At 49.0% G+C, this 18,819-nt stretch overlaps 1 protein-coding gene across 5 annotated transcripts in view; it reads left to right on the forward strand.

Annotated features, from left to right (window-relative positions):
• BEST3 (bestrophin 3) overlaps positions 1–9,619 on the forward strand; it is an 85,804-nt gene extending 76,185 nt beyond the window's left edge. For all 5 annotated transcript variants that reach the window (XM_053586064.1, XM_053586063.1, XM_053586065.1 and 2 more), the window contains one exon: positions 4,993–9,619. In XM_053586064.1, coding sequence (XP_053442039.1) covers positions 4,993–5,926 — 934 coding nt within the window. In that variant the 3' untranslated portion in view covers positions 5,927–9,619. The remainder of the gene's footprint in view (positions 1–4,992) is intronic.
• Positions 9,620–18,819: the final 9,200 nt, after the last annotated feature.

An 18,819-nucleotide genomic window follows, 5' to 3' on the forward strand; every position in this document is an offset into this window, starting at 1 on the left:
CTGTCAACTTGGGCACTGCTGCCAACACCCCCCAACTGCAGTGATGCCCTCTGTCCTCAAAGTCACTCTGTGATGAAGCACTCATCCCTCAGTCCTGGGCTGTCTTACCAGCCTCTGCCCAACACTCTTTGTGTGTGTCACACAGACACAGGTGTCTCTGTCCTCACACACACCTCAACTTCTCTGCTGCCTTATTTGCTCAAGTCGCTCCTTCCACCTGGAATGCACTGCCCCTTTTCTGTCCGACCAATCACAATTCTCTGTCAAAGCCAGCTCAAAATACCTACTCTGCCCAAAATGTGGTGACTTCTGTGCATGCTTCCTCCTCCTTTTCAGTAGGTTGTAAGGTGCTAATGTAAACACTTGCTCAATAAATTTGGCCAAGTAAATATGCAGATAAATCTCAAGGGTCCACAGCACAGTCTTGTGAGGCAGAAAGGGCAGCAGAGTCTCCTGGGCAGACCTTCCCAGGGCTGGAGAGTGAATCACCAGGCTGTCAGCAGGAGCACCAGCTTCTGTGCACTTTGGTCATTGCAACCTGTTTCTCTCCAACCTATGACCTGGGGCTTATTCCTCTCACTGCACTGAATGTATAAAAACCACACCAGTGGTTTCACAGTTTTTTACCTTTTGAGTCATAAAGTTTAAAGGAATGAAAATACAAACTCGTTTTCCTAGAAGATCTTCCCACTCTACAAGGTTGTGTGCTTCTGAGGTAATTAAGGAAAACAAATCCCAGATAAATAGTCAAGACCAGAAATGGGGACAGATGTTGGTCCAATGAGGAGAGATTGCCGGTGCACCCTGACTCCCGGGAACACACACAGTGGCAGTCTCAGTGATCATGGGGCACATCCAGAGTGGCAGTCTCAGTGATCATGGGGCACACCCAGAGTGGCAGTCTCAGGTATCATGGGGCACACCCAGAGTGGCAGTCTCAGCGATCAGGGGCACACCCAGAGTGGCAGTCTCAGTGATCGGGGGCACACCCAGAGTGACAGTCTCAGGGATCAGGGGGCACACTCAGAGTGGCAGTCTCAGTGATCAGGGGGCACACCCAGAGTGGCAGTCTCAGGGATCGGGGGCACACCCAGAGTGGCAGTCTCAGTGATCAGGGGCACACCCAGAGTGGCAGTCTTTGTGAACACTGGGCACACCCAGAGTGGCAGTCTCAGTGATCAGGGGGCACACCCAGAGTGGCAGTCTTTGTGAACACGGGGCACACCCAGAGTGGCAGTCTCAGTGATCAGGGGGCAACCCAGAGTGGCAGTCTCAGGGATCAGGGGGCGCACCCAGAGTGGCAGTCTCAGGGATCAGGTAGCACACCCAGAGTGGCAGTCTCAGGGATCAGGTAGCACACCCAGAGTGGCAGTCTCAGGGATCAGGGGGCACACCCAGAGTGGCAGTCTTTGTGAACACTGGGCACACCCAGAGTGGCACACTCAGTTATCAGGCGCACACCCAGAGTGGCAGTCTTTGTGAACACCGGGCACACCAGAGTGGCAGTCTCAGTGATCAGGAGGCACACCCAGAGTGGCAATCTCAGGGATCAGGGGGCACACCCAGAGTGGCAGTGTTTGTGAACACCAGGCACACCCAGAGTGGCAGTCTTTGTGAACATGGGGCACACCCAGAGTGGCAGTCTTTGTGAACCCGGGGCACACCCAGACTGGCAGTCTCAGGGATCAGGGGGCACACCCAGAGTGGCAGTCTCAGGGATCAGGGGGCACACCCAGAGTGGCAGTCTCAGGGATCAGTGGGCACAACCAGAGTAGCAGTCTCATGGATTAGGGGGCACACCCAGAGTGGCAGTCTCAGATATCAGGGGTACACCCAGAGTGGCAGGTTTTGTCAACACCGGGCACACCCAGAGTGGCAGTCTCAGTTATCAGGGGCACACCCAGAGTGGCAGTCTTTGTGAACACTGGGCACACCCAGAGTGGCAGTCTCAGGGATCAGGGGGCACACCCAGAGTGGCAGTCCTTGTGAACACTGGGAACACCCAGAGTGGCAGTTATCAGGGGCACACCCAGAGTGGCAGTCTCAGCGATCAGGAGGCACACCCAGAGTGGCAGTCTCAGTGATCAGGGGCACACCCAGAGTGGCAGTCTTTGTGAACACTGGGCACACCCAGAGTGGCAGTCTCAGTGATCAGGGGTACACCCAGAGTGGCAGTCTCAGGGATCAGGGGGCACACCCAGAGTGGCAGTCTTTGTGAACATGGGGCACACCCAGAGTGGCAGTCTCAGTGATCAGGGGCACACCCAGAGTGGCAGTCTTTGTGAACACCGGGCACACCCAGAGTGGCTGTCTCAGGGATCAGGGGGCACACCCAGAACGGCAGCCTCAGGGATCAGGGGGCACACCCAGAGTGGCAGTCTCAGGGATCAGGGGGCACACCCAGAGTGGCAGTCTCAGGGATCAGGGGCACACCCAGAGTGGCAGTCTTTGTGAACACTGGGCACACCCAGAGTGGAAGTCTCAGGGATCAGGGGGCACTCCCAGAGTGGCAGTCTCAGTGATCAGGGTCACACCCAGAATGGCAGTCTCAGTGATCAGGGGGCACACCCAGAGTGGCAGTCTCAGTGATCAGGTAGCACACCCAGAGTGGCAGTCTCAGTGATCAGGGGGCACACCCACAGTGGCAGTCTCAGGGATCAGGGGGCACACCCACAGTGGCAGTCTTTGTGAACACCGGGCACACCCAGAGTGGCAGTCTTAGCACCTGCACTCATCACTCCTCTGTTGTCCAGTATGACCACATGGGCTCCCATAAGTTGTGACTGGAGTCGCAGAGATTCACTTAATCCTGAGGCTGCGTTTCCCATGTCACTGTCACAGTCTGCTCATCACCTAGGTAAGAGGCGTCAGAGGGCTGCTGGTAGTCAAGGGCACTGTTGGGGCTTTAGAATAACAGCACAAGGTTGTAATCAAATGCCATCCCGGGACTTTCAGCCAACTAATCATGTCAATCATCCATCTTTTATCCATAAACATGAGAACCCACCTCTTCCGTGGCTGTTCACTCTACCCTTACAAGTCAAGCCAACAATGTACCATCCCGACTTTCTTGCCATTTCACTTGAAATGCACCTAGTGTAGTATAAGCGTCTTCTCACCAGAGATGGCAACACCAACATTAGACTGGGACAGCCCAATTACTGTTGTTCTCAGAGCCAGTGGAAGCATTTGTAGTTTCAATGCAAAACATTAAGTTCCTGGATCCCCATTAGGACTGTAAGTCTACAGAGATGTGGGACGAACAAGGCCGCAATCTGAGGCAGAAATGGGCCTCACTACCAGACAGACTTGTCGTTACTCAATTCATTTTACTTCAGCCTTGAAGCAGATTAAGATTATTCATGTTAGTAAGAAGTAAGATTGTTCATTTTAGTTTTAAAATGTTAAAAATGCAACAGGACATTCTTAGCCATAGCAAATCTATCAAACTTAATCACAAGGAAGCCCAACCACAATTTGAGTTCACCCACCTGGATAAATACATTCTTTCCACAAGTCACAATTCTCCTTGCTTAGCCCAACTGCACAGACAGAAGTGCAAACCATTCAGCACCAGTGTTCACAGATCACCTCTGGGCAAGGACCACACGTCGTCACTCATTACTCTGCCCAGAGCCCCAGTTCATCCCCTGACATCTAGGCAGCGCGCTTTATAACAAAGTGATTAAAACTGATGGTTTTGGAGTCATGCTTCCTAGTCTGTCTCTCTCTAGCTACTTAGGCTTAATGAACCTCTCTGGGCCTCAGTTTCTTCATTTGTAAAGAATAATAATAACTCAGGTAATTATTGTGATAATTAAATGAATTAACTCAAGGGAGGTGCTCCATCAATAAACGTTAGCTGTTACTTGCACTCTTGGATTTACTTGTGATCCATTGTTATGGGAGGTTTCATGGGTCCTGGGGACACCTGACTTCAGTTCGGCTGCATGTGTAATAAGGAAGAGAGAACACACACTGCATGAGCGTCCTCTTAATGTCCAAGTCTCTAGATCAGCAGTTCTCAAAGTGTGATCTGGGGACATCTAGGGATCCCTAAGACTTTTTTAGGGAGTTCCTAAGGTCAAAACTATTTTCATAATATCACTTCTAGAATCAAATAAATGACTGAGGTAAAAAATATCAATCAATGGAGGTTATTAGGCCAAGATTTCGAGGACACACCTGGGAAAAACCTGGGCAAATGTGGGAACTTTCAGTATTTTAAAGGCACACAGAGAGAAGGGAAGCGGGCGTGGGGGGAGGGGGCGGTGCTGATCAAGCAATGCTCACATTCTGTGAGACCCAAGAAATCTGCGTTCAGTTCAATGTGAAATGGGGAGTGAAGGAAGCCAAGCTGCCCGGGCAGGTGGAGGAACCCCAGTTCTTGTCTGCAAGTTGTCTGACCCGTAAGGTAAAACTAATTCAGGACCAGCGCAGAGTCCTCCGGGAGGCCTGAGTTAGGCAGCAGGTGTAAGTGGCTGCTCCCGGCGTAGCCAAGCGCAGCAAGAACATTTTTAAGGAATGATCTCTGGGCCCTGCTCCTCCAGATGCCCGAGGGTTTCCCCTGCACACTAAAATGTCATTTGCCTTTTTCTTTTTTTTCTTTTTTTTTTTTTTTTGTAGAGACAGAGTTTCACTTTATCACCCTCTGTAGAGTGCTGTGGCGTCACACAGCTCACAGCAACCTTCAACTCCTGGGCCTAGGCGATTCTCCTGCCTCAGCCTCCCGAGTAGCTGGGACTACAGGCACCCGCCACAATGCCCGGCTATTTCTTTTTGTTGTTGCAGTTTGGCCGGGGCCAGGTTTGAACCCGCCACCCTCGGTATATGGGGCCGGCGCCCTGCTCACTGAGCCACGCTCTTTCCCAAGTGTATAGTGGAACGTAAAATCTGTAATGTGTAAATACCACACTCATCTCTCGACGCAGAGGCTCTTCCCCTCCGGCGGGTCCCCGAGGCGACTCTGGGGCTTGTCCTTGTGTGTTCCAGGCTGTCTGAGTCCGACGCGCCTGACGAGCAGTGGCTGTGGGACGTGGAGAGGCTGGGCCACCGGCACTCGGTCATCGGCCGGGTCAAGAGGTTCCTGAGCGCGCACGAGCCCCAGTCCAGCGCCCTACGGAGGAGCTACCTGCGACAGAGCAGCGACAGCTCCGCCTTCCTCCCCCGAGGGGACCCGACCCCCGTCGGAGATCTGCTGGGGGTGCCCGCGGGGAGCCCCGGCCGGGCCTGGCCGGGGCAGAGGCGGCCGCGCTTGGAGGAGGCGAGCCCCAGGGCACACGCCAGCACGGGCGAGCTGTCCACCATCCGCGAGTCCAGCCGGACCAGCACGCTGCAGACCCTGACCCCGCAGCCCAGCGTGAGGCCGTCCCCCACCAAGATGCCCCAAGTCCCCGAGCTGCTGGTCACTGCGGCCCGAGCTCCAGAGCCCGCGCCCGACAGCAGCACCCACAGCCCGGCGACCTCGGTGGACAGCTCCGAGTTCACAGGGGTTCAGCCGAGCGGGCCCGGGCGGTGGGAGGGCCCAGGCGGGTCGCTGCTGTCCCCCTCAGAGGAGGGGACCCCTCCTAGGGGCTCCAGCCCCCAGACGTTTTCAGCCAACGCTGAGAGACACGCGTTCAAGTGCACAGATGGCCCCAGGGGTGGGGACAGGTCTCCAAAATGGTGGAGTCTCCCGGGGCTCCCCACCTCCCTAGGAACCCCGAGTCCGGAGGCCCCGAGCGCCCAGCCTGTCCTTCTCGTGGACACGGACTCATCTTCAGAGGCCAGCGGGATCAGCTTTGTGGCCGCCCCCCGAATCTCCCCTGAGCTGCTGTATTTGGTGGAAACCCCGGATGCCCGGGAGACGGACATCATCGAGCTGGACAGCCCGCCTGCCCAGGGCCCGCCCGGAGCAGCGCCACGGGCTCCCCGGACCTGGTTCTAGCTGTCCCCGGGGTCAGCTGTTAGGCAGGAACGTGCCTGGGAGCCGGTCAGTTTGTCTAAAAAGAGATGCTGCTGCCTGAGCTGCTGCCAGCATGGAAGGGCGTCACGATCCTGCCCTTGTGAGTGAGACCTTTGACTGCCAAACACACCGGGTCATCCGTCGCCCGGCTCCTGGCTCCAGTTCAAGTCACACAGACCACAGGGATGGTCTCGACCACATGAGGACTCTAAAAATACGTACGACGGGAAGGGCCTCACAGACCTGTCCAGAGGTTTCTGTCTTTTCTGTAGCTGTGAGGGCAGGAGATGGGTCCTGTGATGATGCCCCAAAGGCACGTTCCTGCCTAACAGCTCCTGGTTTGAGGCTTTCCAACATCTCGCTCCCGCTTTCTCTATCATTATTATTATTATTATTATCATTTCCGGATTCTTAAGCTTTATCAGCACCCAAAAGCTTCATCTCTCTTCAGTTTCCTTTTCTACTTTCACGGTTTCATTCTTCTCTCTTCCCTCTTTATTCTCTTGTCCTTTTTTCCTTCTTTCCCTTCTCTCTGGTTGTGCTGCTTCTCTAGAGACACTAATCTGACCCACCTTTCAGTTATAATACTTTTCTCTTGCCGACTCTGCTGCTCACTCCTGGCGTGGTTTTGAGAGGCCCAGGCGCTGCCACAGCCTCCTGCAGAGGAGCCCAGAGGTCAGCAGAGCAGCCGGGAGGTCAGCAGAGCAGCCCGGAGGTCAGCAGAGCAGCCCGGCCACCTCCGGCCTCACTTCCGGCAGAAGGGTGAGGGGGTGACGGTCCCCCTGCCCCTCCCAGACACTGCCATTTCTTTCTGCTTCTACTCTTTGGTCTTGGACACTGGAGAAAAATGAAAGATAAAAGGATATGAAACTTAGATAATCAAATGCTGTGTAACCCAAGAATATACAGCAGGTGCCAAAAAATATGTGGACATTTAAACTGTATTAAATTTGTAATACTCAAGCCACATTTGACTTCTGGAATTACAAGAGGTGCTCAACATGACTTGCATTCATCTTTTTTTATTGGTAAATATTGAGATATTGAGTATTACATATATATATATATATTTTTTTTTTTTTTTTTTTGAGCAGAGTCCCATTCTGTAGCCCTGAGTAAAGTGCCTTGGCATCATAGCTCACATCAACCTCAACCTCAAACTCTTGGGCTCAAGCGATCCTCCTTTCTCAGCCTCCCAAGTAGCTGGCACTATAGGTGCCTGGCCACAATGCCTGACTAGTTTTTCTGTTTCGTAGAAACAGGGTCTCACTCTGGCTTGTGCTGGTCTTGAACTCCTAAACTCAGGCAATCCACCTTCCATAGCCTCCCAGAATGCTAGGATTACAAGCATGAGCCACCATGCCCAGCTGAGCATTTTAATCTTAACATAGATTTTTTCCTTTCTTAAAATGTGTATACATTACTTGGCACTTGCTAAGAATCTGCTTAACTCAAACTCTTAAGCAGATATCCCAATCGTGTCACAACATGGGGCCAGTTACTGAGGCCTGATGCTGGAGGTGGTGGGTGCTGGAGTCCAGGACTGCATACCAGGGACTGGATGTCGGCTGACACGCTGCAAGGAGCTCTCAGGGTGGCTTGCTGTGGGCCCCCAGCTGTGTCTGGAAAGCCATGCCTTGTGTTGTTCTCACCATGCATTGTATGATGAAGCTTGACCACAGATGGCTTAAGAAATAAAATAATCCTAATAGCTACTGTGTACTGAGAGCTCGCTGTGTCCAGAAGAGGCGGCTCACACTTATAATCTCAGTACTTTGAGAGGTAGATTGCTTGAGCTCAGGAGTTTGAGACCAGCCTGAGCAATATAGCAAGACTCTGTCACTACAAAAAATTAAAAAAATAAAATTAGCCAGGTGTGGTGGTCTGTATCTTTAAGTCTTAGCTACTCAGATGTCTGAGGCAGGAGGATCACTTGAGCCCAGGAGTTGAGGTTGCTGTGAGCCACGATCTCACCACTGCACTCCACCTCAAGCAACAGAGTGAGATACTGTCTCTAAAAAAAAGAAGAAAATGGAGGCTTTGGGGAAGTAATTTGCCCAAAATCACATAGCCGTAAAGTGGCTGAGTTCAGACTTACCCTGTCAAGCCCAGGTTTACCCTGTACCCTTCACACTGTGCTCCACCTCCCTATGCTGCCTATAAGGCCCTGAACCCGCTGCCACTTTGTCCAGAATTCTGGAAGATGCCCCAGAGGAGCTATGCCCCAGGTACAGCCCTGGAAGCCTCCCTCCCGGCTGGAGTCTGCCTGTCTCTTTTATGCATTCATACAGGTGAATGATGCTCCAATTTTGACCCCCATGCAATGGTCCTCTTCATTTTGGGGCAGGACCCTCCGGCCCCTCTCCAACTCCTGCTGATACCTTGTAATTAGCACATTTTCACAAGACCTCAGATCTGCCCAGGCCTTCCGAGCTGTACAGCAGCGATGACATTTGACATTTGCTCTCACTGGCTTTTCTCAAAGGCCAGAAAGGAAATAGCATTAAAGGAAGTGCCAGACGCTGACAGTTCTCCAGGCTGGCTGAGAAAGCATTAGGTACAGATGTCACCCTTCTAAAAGGCAAGAACCAAACCACCTCATAGGCACCAGTCTCCCAAGGCTCTTTTCTTGGGGTTTCAACTTAAGTCCCTCTATTCTCTTTTTCTTTGGCTCTATGTGTTGCTCAAATTTAAATAAGTTGCTACTTAGCCAGCTGGGAGCAGTGCCTCAGCCTGTGATCCCAGCACTATGGGAGGCTGAGGCAGGTGGATCACTTGAGCTCAGGAGTTGGAGACCAGCCCGAGCAAGAGCAAGATCCCATTTCTACTAAAAATAGCAAAACTACCCAGGCATTGTGGCCAGCGCCTGTCCCAGCTGCTCGGGAGGCTGAGGCAAGAGAATCGCTTGAGCCCTAGAGTTTGAGGTTGCTGTCAGTTATGACACCAGGGCACTCTGGCCTGTACAACAAAGTGAGACTGTCTCAAAAAGAAAAAAAAAAAGTACTTAGCTATTTTAGAAATATGATCAGTTTTCATTCCTGCATCCAAGGTGACAAATTATACACAAATAAACTAATACATTTTATGGGGGGCTAGCAGAATGTTTGTTTATCTCTGCTTCCATTCACCCCTTATGTATCTTTATCCAGAGAATTTAATTTTCTCAATATTTCTTCAAAATTTGAAATGGCCTCTCATTTTCTCCTTGCACTGAAAACTAAATTATGACTCACTCAGTGAACCTATGTCATTGAAGTCAGCTACACATTCAAGGCAGCAATGGCCCAGAGAAAATGAAGAGATTCTCTCCTCATTCTAAAATGAGTTTTTACTCCACAACAACGAAGGTTGCAAAAACAAAATGATTTCTTCTCATGTGCCTGATTTCATTGCCTGCGGGGCCCGTTTTCTCCTGAGGTCTGGAATCTTCAACCATACAGATAAATAAATGGTCATATGGCCTGGTGGCTTAGCCTTTGGGGCTTACCCATTCCAAGAAGAGGCTCAGCTTGTCTGAGCATTAAATGTGACCCTCAAGTCAGAGAGGGCGGTGAGGCCAGAACATATCACTGCGTTCTCTCCCAGCCCAGCACATAGCTCCGCCCTGGCCCTGGGGCCTGCCCTTGAGGAAGGTCAGGGCTCAATAACTTTTTCTCTGTCATCCAGGAATTTAGAGATGACTGACCCCTAGCAAAACAAAGAGGGCAGCTCTCACCCCTGCTCTCACCATCCCAGCTAATTCTGGGCACATCACCATGCCAGCCATCCACTTTCAGCCTGGTTCAGCTAAGCTATCAAAAACAGGGTTTTGGGGTGTTTTTTTTTTTAAGACAGAGTCTCACTTTGTCGCCCTCAGTAGAGTGCTATGACATCACAGCTCACAGCAACATCCAGCTCTTGGGCTTAAGCGATTCTCGGGCCTCAGCCTCCCAAGTAGCTGGGACTACAGGTGCCCACCACAACACCAGCTATTTTTTGTTGCAGTTTGGCCGAGGGCCAGGTTCAAATCTGTCACCCTTGGTATATGGGGCTGGCCCCCTACTCACTAAGCAACAGGTGCTGCCCAATGTTTTAAAGGAATGAAGAAATGCAAAATTTATCATTAGTAGGGAAAAAAGGCTCCCTTAAACATGCACCCCTTCTTGCCAGTGTTTACTTCTCCAGCTTCTTCCTCCTTCAGAAGAATTGATTCAATCCTTTAACACTTTTCTGAGATCTTATTGTCATAACATCAACTCTCTGATGCCCACTGAGCTCAGGTGGCCATGTGGGGCGCAGGAAGAAGCACTGAAAAACCAGCGTGTGAACTTCTTTCGAATGGGTCCCCTCCTTCTGAATTTCATATTCTCATCAGTAAAGTGGGCTTTTCTCTGCATAGTTTCACTGGGCCATGGCAAGACGTTGGGAGAGAAGGCAAGGGACCCAGGCAGCGCTGTTGGCACACAGGCATGAGCTGGGACTGGGAGGAGCCACCATGAACTTCACAAAAGGCCTTCTCTCTGTCTCCTTCAGTTATTGGTCAGGATCCCCTTATTTTCCAGGATTCTAATCTCTTTCATTTAGGAGGCTTTGCTTTCTTCCTTCCTTTCTGGTTGGTTTTTTTGTTGTTGTTTGTTTGTTTTTTTTTTTTTTTTTGGCAAAGTCTCACTCTGTAGACCTCAGTAAAGTGCAGTGGCATCATGGCTCACAGCAACCTCAAACTTCTGGGCTCAAGCGATCCTCAGTCTCCCAGAGGATTACAGGGGTGAGCCACTGTGCCCAACTCTGTTTTTTTTAAAAAATAGAGATGAGGTCTCCATATGTTACCTAGCTGAACTTGAACCCCTGGGCTCAAATGATCCTCCTGCCTCAGCCTCTCAAGTAGCTGAGACTTGGGGCGCATGCCACTGCACCTGAATGAGAAAGCTTTCCTTCCAACACAGCATTAAGCTTCCAACTTAATCAGGAATAACAACTAAAAGTATAAAGTTCCTATGCAAGAGCAAGTTGGAGCCCCGCTCCCCTTGCAAGGGGAGCCCAGCCTTCACTCATCACAGCCACCTACATGAGCAGGAAATACTTTCTCATATGCTGTGTGAAAATAACAGTAATAACCAAAGATTTCCTCCTCCCATCTTATTAAACCGTTCGAGGTAGATCCTCAATCCCTTTTTACATGGTTTTTGTTTTTCTTGGTTCTATGAACCCTAATTTTTAGGACAGTCATTTCCACTGAGAACCAATTCAAGAATACCAGCTTCGTTCTCTTACTGCAAATCTACCACCACCCAGAGGAAGGATCCTGATCACTGGCAAAGCTTGAGAGTCAGGACCCCAACAAACCTTCCTGTCTCCAAACTCTCCCTCCGTCAGCTCCTCTTGGACAGCCGGCTCATCCCTGGCCATGGCAAATAGAAAACAAAGCAATTTCCCTACAAAAAAAGGGGGGGCGTATCAAAACCACATTTTTCTCAATACTCAGTTCAGGCTGGGGATTTAGTTTAGTTTTGTTTTGTTTCTGAATTAATTCAGAAACTGGGCCCACATTTAGCTTCTGCTGCAGGTGGGTTTGGCCAGATGGTCACCTGAAATCATCTCTGACCCTCCTTCTAAGTCTAGACATCTGCCTGAGAAAGGCAGTGAAGGGAATGTTGTATCTTGTATGCTGAAAATAAATAAGAACTTTTTAAAATAGGTTTTGCACAGAAATACTGGTATGTTTCAGGTTCTTTGTCTAAGCCAATGGTTCTCTCCCTTTGTCACCCTTGATAGAGTGCTGTGTCATCACAGCTCGCAGCAACCTCAAATTCCTGGGCTTAAGTGATTCTCTTGCCTCAGCCTCCAAAGTAACTGGGACTACAGGCGCCTGCCACAATGCCCAGCTATTTTAGAGATGAGGTCTCACTCTGGCTCAGGCTGGTCTCAAATCTGTGAGCTCAGGCCATCCACCCGCTTCAGCCTCCCAGGCATGAGCCAATGGTTCTCTTTCCTTTTTTTCTTTCTTTCTTTTTTTTTTTTTTTTTTTAGAGATAAGGTGTTACTCTGTTACTCAGCCTGGAGCATAGCAGCAGCCTTGAATTCCTGGCTCAAGCCATCTTCCTGCCTCGCCCTCCCCAGTCAATTTTTCTTTCTTTCTTTCTTTTATAGAGACAGAGTCTCACTGTGTTGCCCAGGCTGGTCTTAAATCCTGGCCTCAACCAATCCTCCTACCTTGGCCTCCCAGAATGCTGGGATTACAGGATTACTGCACCCCACCTGGTTCTCAATCAGAGGTGATTTTGTACCCCGGAGATATTTGGTCACACTTAAGGAGTGTTTCTCACATCTTAAAGACAAAGAATGCTTCGAAGCTTCCTGAAATGCACAGAACAGACACCCACAACTATTCTGCCCAAAATAGCAGTTTGAGAAACCTCATTTAGGCCAACAGGAAAGTAAAACTAAGACAACCATCAAGAAAATTAATGCAGAGGGATGAGCTAGAGAAATAAAGAGAACAGGCCAGTCCAGCAGGGGCTAAATCCCTGTGCTGAAGACAAGCTGTGAAATGATCGGCTTTTTTCCCTTGATGCTAGAGGATCTGATACCTCAAATCCAGAAAAACTGGATTTGAATCCTGAGGTTTACTCTGAGAAGATTCCTTGGATGGTTCAGTAAGTAGTGGTCAAATGCACTGTAATGACAACATATTCTACCAAATATTATTTTAAAACTTATGCCAAAAGGGCGGTGCCTGTGGCTCAAGGAGTAGGGCGCCAGTCCCATATGCCGGAGGTAGCGGGTTCAAACTTAGCCCCGGCCAAATACCACAAAAAAAAAAAAAAAAACTTATGCCAATAAAACTGCTACCAGCTTCAGTTTTTGTATATGTCTTACTTAGGACTAATCAAACTGTACCTTCTAGACAGATAATTTGGCTCTTTATTTTATGTAGACAAAACACTTTTTAATGGAAAATACATAGTTGCAATGGATAGGATCCGTTTACCTCCTCCCTGTGGGCCAAGCAAACTCATGGAGTCTCTGCCTCATGGATTCCTCAGACGGGAGAATGCCATCAGGTAGTGGGGGGTCCTGGATGATGTCACCAGCAGGACTGTGACTCATGGTTATTCAGGAAGCATTAAGCAGCCACTGAGATGCTCCCACCCTCCCTCCCAGTCTGTCCCTCTCTTCTGGAGGTCTAGGGAAATAAAATACCCCCAAGTTCATTCATGTTTGCTGGTAAGTTTGTTTGCTTCCTCCATCCCCAATCCTGTTCCTCCTCCCAGCTATTTTAGTTTGTTTAATGAGAAGCTCTTTATAGACATTCTTACAAAATGCCTATTACTGTTTTGTGTGCAAGTGCTTTAATATTATGGGTATCATTGTTGAAAAACAATTTCATTCAGTACTGTGCTTTTAAAATCCTCCTGGATTCCCTTGTGGGCATCTAATCCGTTGCTTCTGACAGCTGCATACTCTGAGATCTTCCCCTTGCTTACCTCCTCCCACACCGCCTGCACCTCCCTGCACGGTGACCATCCTTACAGGAGCTCCTTTACGGACCCATAGAAGAGTTTTGGGGGTAACCATAAGCCCACAAGGAGACTGGCCCCTCCCAGAAGCTCTGTGACTACCCTGCCCCGAACCTGGCATCCCTCAGTTTCTAATTTTTTCAGGCTAATAAATACAAAGTGACACCTAATTATTGTTTAGTTGGCATTTACCTGGTCACTGGGTGCTGTCTCTGAACTAATTACTCTTTAGATGGCATTTATCTGGTTACTATGTGCTGTCACTAAAGCATAGTATTAAGCATCTCTCCATATGCCTATTAATTCTTTTAGATTTCTCTTCTGAAAATCGCCTTTTCAAATTTTTCGCCTTTTATCTAATGGGGTTTCTATATTTTCCTGTTGATTTTCAGGAGTTCCTTCTATTTTCTACAAAGATAATAGACCCCTGTTGGTTTTGGACATTGTGATAATCTTTTCAGTTCCTTGTCTGTGAGGCCAATTGTTAAATAGAAATCCTTAATTTGGGGCGGCTTCTGTGGCTCAAAGGAGTAGGGCACCGGCCCCATATGTCAGAGGTGGTGGGTTCAAACCCAGCTCCGGCCAAAAACTGCAAAAAAAAAAAAAAAATTCCTAATTTGATAGTATCAAGATCATGAAGTTTTGCATTTTATGCTTTTGAAGTTTTGGACAAGAAGTCCTTCCCCTCCTTTGTCCTGTTCCCTTTACAGTAGGAGGTGGGGATCGGTTTCATTCCTCTCTGGAGAGTGAGTCAGGCTTTGCCCAAGCACCTCCTGCTAAGTGACCAGCTTATAAGTTCCACGTATTTCATGCAAATCAGACGCTCTGGCATAAAACAAAACAGCATCAGAGAGAGATGAAAGGTAGGGTAGTAAGAATAAAAAGCAAAAAAAAGCATAGATGGGTTTTAACCTCATAAAACTCGAGCTCAGTGGTTCTCAACCTTCCTAATGCTGCAATGTATTTTCATTGTTACAAAGGGCTCACGACCCCCAGGTTGAGAACCACTGGTCTGGCTCCTCCCCACCAAATACGGATTTTCTCCCAACTGCATCCTGTCCTGTTATCTATTGACTGGTGATTTCTTTTTTTCCCCTTTCAGCACTTGGGGAGTGTAAATTCTTTTAACACTTGTTTGCCCAAAAGCCTTCTAAAAATAGGCCTTCTATCAGACTAAACGCAAGAGTAAAGCCTGATGCATGTGGAGCTGTTGCTACGGAAGAAACAGAGGTGGTGTTACAAGGACAGCTGAGGACCTTTCAACACGCGAAAGAAGGTACAGTCCACGGTCAAGCTATATTTAGGCCTAGGAAGAGCAAAAGTGGAGGGTGTTACAGCCCAGGCCAGCCTCGATTGTTCCTGCAGGCCTTGAGGTGTCCCCAAAGACTCAGCCTTTACTTTTCTGTAACAGGCTGTGCCCAAAGATGGGTGAACATTGAGTATTTACTGCCTGCCTTGGACCTGGCCTTAGAGATCAGCTGCCATGCTTGGGACAGTTGCAGAAGGTTTCAAAAGAGAAGGAATCACATCTTCATTTCCCTAAGAAACAAAACCTCCTGAAAAGGGCATTATCCTTGAATGCTTCAAAGCATGTCCCCAAAAGTCTCCAGACCCAGAGAAAATGGAAAAAATGTAGCTAAATGTACCTGTGTTTACAAAAATACTCATGTTGAAGTTTTACAAAATATTTCGAAAATATCCTCTATGTGTTGACCACCTCTATGTAAAATGTTGTTGCCCAGGAGTTTGAGACCAACCTGGGCGAGACGGTAAGACCCTGTCTCTAAAACATTAAGCAATTAGCAGGGCATGATGGTGCACCCTGCAGTCTCCTACTCGGGAGGCTGAGGAAGGAGGCTTGCTTGAACCCAGGAGCTTGAGATTGCAGTGAGCTATGATTAGGACACTGCCCTCCCAGTGGGTGACAGATTAAGATCCTATCTCTTAAGAAAACAAAGTAAAGAAAGAAAGAGAAGGAAAGAGAAAAGGGGCAGTGAATGAAGCTGACGTTCCAGCAAGCTTCCTCCCCACCTTGGCCTCACAAAGCACTGGGGTTCCAGGTGTGAGCCACCGTGCCCAGCCTCACTGTCTTTTTCAACCCATCTGTCTTGGTGCTTAGAACAGTGCCTGACCCATCTCAAGAAAATATTAGATGAATGAATGCTTGAAAGAAAGAATAAACAAATGAAACCAAATCAGATCCACATCCAAAGTTAGAAAACCTGGCAATCCCAATGAAATGTCACCACAAACTTAGCTTTGTGCTGTCAATGAAGTGACTTCAACACACTGGCATTCATTCTGTTCATTTCTAAAATGAATGGTGAAATTAAGGGACTTACAGTCTCTCTCAAATGCTAGTTCCAATAGCATCTCTGGAGACTCTTCCTCTGGGAATGGAAGAGACAAGTCATTATGAACATTGAGAAAATGGACTCAAATGGCAGCAAGAAACAAGAGGAGGAGTGAGGCAGGGTCAGAGGATTAACACCTGCTGGGGGCTAGGGATGTGCCAGTTGTTTATGAGTATCCTTTCAATCAGTCCGCACAGCACCACACATGCTATTACCTATTTTATGGGAGAAATAGAGAAGTTAAATAACTTGCTAAAGGTTACACAACAATTACAGTTTCAATCTGGGCTTTGAACCAGGTCTCTGGGGCTCACTGCTGATTCCACCACCCCACAACGCATTTGTAGAGCAGTTTACTGGGTGGCTTAGCCTGTTTTGTGTTGCTGTAAAAGAATACCTGAGTCCAGGTAATGTATAAACAAAAGAGGTTTATTTTGGTTGTGGTTCTGCAGATTGTACAGGAGCAGGGCACCAGCATCTGCTGCTGCTAAGGGCCTTGAGAAGCTTCTGGCCCTGGCTGAAGGCTGCAGGCAGCCGGCGTGTCACCTGGCAAGACAGAGGAGGAGGTGCCAAGCTCTTTTTAGCAACCAGATCTCTCTGGGGGATCTAATAGCATCAGAATTCACTCACTACCACAAGGACAGCACCTCGCTACTCATAGAGATCCACCCTATGACCTAAACACCTCCCGTGAGGCCCCACCTCCAACACTAGGGATCAAATTTCAACTTGTGATTTGAAGAGACCAATACCCCAGAGAGCCAGATCTGTAGGCGATGAGAGAACTTCATATGTGCAGAACACAGCAGATGACCAGTCAGTCCCCATCACTGCTCAGCCACACCCACTGCCCTGCCCTCGGTGGTCTGAGGAGCAACTTCAGAACACCAACCTTCCCTGAGCACCTGTTAGGGGCCGGGCGCCCAGTGAGTGCCGTCCATACACATCACCACCCTGAACTCTCATAACACGCTGTGAGGTGCCGCACGGGAGTTCAGGGAAGTAAAATAGTGCACCCATGTCACAGAGCTGATAATTAGCAGACTTGGGACTCAAAATCCAGCCTGCACACAAATCATAATGCAAACATACCGTCTCCCTACAGGGGACCCGAGCCCGAGGGCTCTTCTCTCTGCAGGCGTCCCCACAGTTGTACTTGTTCTCCACCTGGTGGCCTTCTGATTTCAAGATTGTTCTTTTGTTAAGCACCAGCAGAGGCCAGAAAAGCTTCATCTTTCTCTGCTGCACCCCTTTTGATAAAAGGATTTGTTCTGTAAAATTTGGATTCAGTCAAAACGAAGGCTGCACTTAAGGCCACTGTGGCCTTCTGGCTACAGATTCCCCACCCCACTCACAGACTGTTTCAGGCACCCAAGTCATAGGAGAACCTCCACGGTTGGCCACCTCCCTACGCTGACCCCCTCCTGAAATTGACCTAATTTTCATGGCCTGGACATGCACCCCAGGTAGGTATCAGCACAATCGGCCTAGCTCCTTATGTCGGCCACCTCTGTGTGTTTACCAGCTTGTTACAGGCCCTCGGTGGGCAACTTACAGAGGTTTACTGTGCACAGGGTTGTACTTCGTCATTTGCCAAAGCTGGTTTGTGTGCCTGAAACCAATCTGTGAATCAGTCCCAAGGCCTCCAATTGTTTCTTCTGCGGACACACGTGAGGCTAGGTTCTGTGACCATCCTTCGGAACACTGAAATCATATTAAATGTGTGATGAGCCATGTGAATTCAGCTATCTGAGCCTGGCAAAGGAGGGAGACGCTCTTGTATCCGTGTCTAAAGAAAAGACCGCTCTCACTTCTCTCCCTCCCAGCAAACACGCCTGCATGCAAGTAGGAGACGGTGGTAGACGTTCCACCCCATCGGCCTCAGTCCCAGTGTGCTAAGAGGGATTCTGGTGTTTAAGGGCAAAAACTAGACTTTCTCCAACAACGTGGGTCCTACATGCCAGTCAACAATTTCATCTACTGCCTGAATTTGTAGGCAGAGATATGAACTTGCTGAGAAACCACCTTACTGGTGCTCAACATGCTATGCTCCTGTGAGATTTTAATGGTAATCTTCATTGTACCAGTTTTCTCATATGTGCTGGTTTTAGGGTCTAACCCCCATAGAAAGTCAATGGTCTTCACCCAAGGATTTATACTGGGGTGTCCCAGAAATAAGTAGTTTCCACAAAGAGCCCTGGAATAGGAGAAACACTTAAAACAATTTTACTGAATCTGATCTTTGCATTAAGCAAAGTAATATTGACCAATAAGTTCCTTAACTTAGTCTAAGACAATTAGATATACAACTTTGGCCTATAGTGGGAAACTGGTGGTGGGTAGTCCAGTTAATTCTCAGATCGCTCTTTTTGGGCCAGCATTCTCCATTTTACCACAGGCTCCACCACTCCCTATTGCCCTACACTAGCCTGGTCTACTCATGTGTTGCCTGCCTGGCCCTAGTATGCATCTTTAGTTTGCAATTCTTTTATTAAAGCCTCACTAACTCCATGGAGACCTCAACCATGATGGGTTCCATAAATGTGCAAAGAGGGAAAGAACAGAAAATATAGAAGCTAAAAGTTCTCACATCATCTTTCTACTTATTGCTGTAAACTCCCAGCAGCCCCTTACCAACGTGGAGACATGTGAGCCTTTTCTCTTTCCGACCTGCCTCTCCAAGTATTCTCCCCAGCTGGTGACTGTGCAAATCATAGGGGACACAAGGCCTCCCAGCCCAAACCAACCCTGCTTGACCAGGCCCCGTTGCCAGCAGGCCTTGTAGAGATGTCAGACCCCAGACCACTGAGGACAGCACGTCACTGCCGTGTCGTCCCCACTGAAGACACCCGAGCCTCTCCCTTCAGGTTCAGGCAGCCCCAGGGCTATTCAAGGCACCCAGCAGGCCGCGTGACACTTGCCATGGTCAGGGGCAGCCGGGGGCCCTCTGCTATTTCCATCCACTACCCTCAGGACCCGTCATCTACTCTGAGGCTAGCTCCAGAGCAACTGGCACGGGGCACAG

Source organism: Nycticebus coucang, chromosome 3, assembly GCF_027406575.1.
Source record: "Nycticebus coucang isolate mNycCou1 chromosome 3, mNycCou1.pri, whole genome shotgun sequence".
Taxonomy (NCBI): domain Eukaryota; kingdom Metazoa; phylum Chordata; class Mammalia; order Primates; family Lorisidae; genus Nycticebus; species Nycticebus coucang.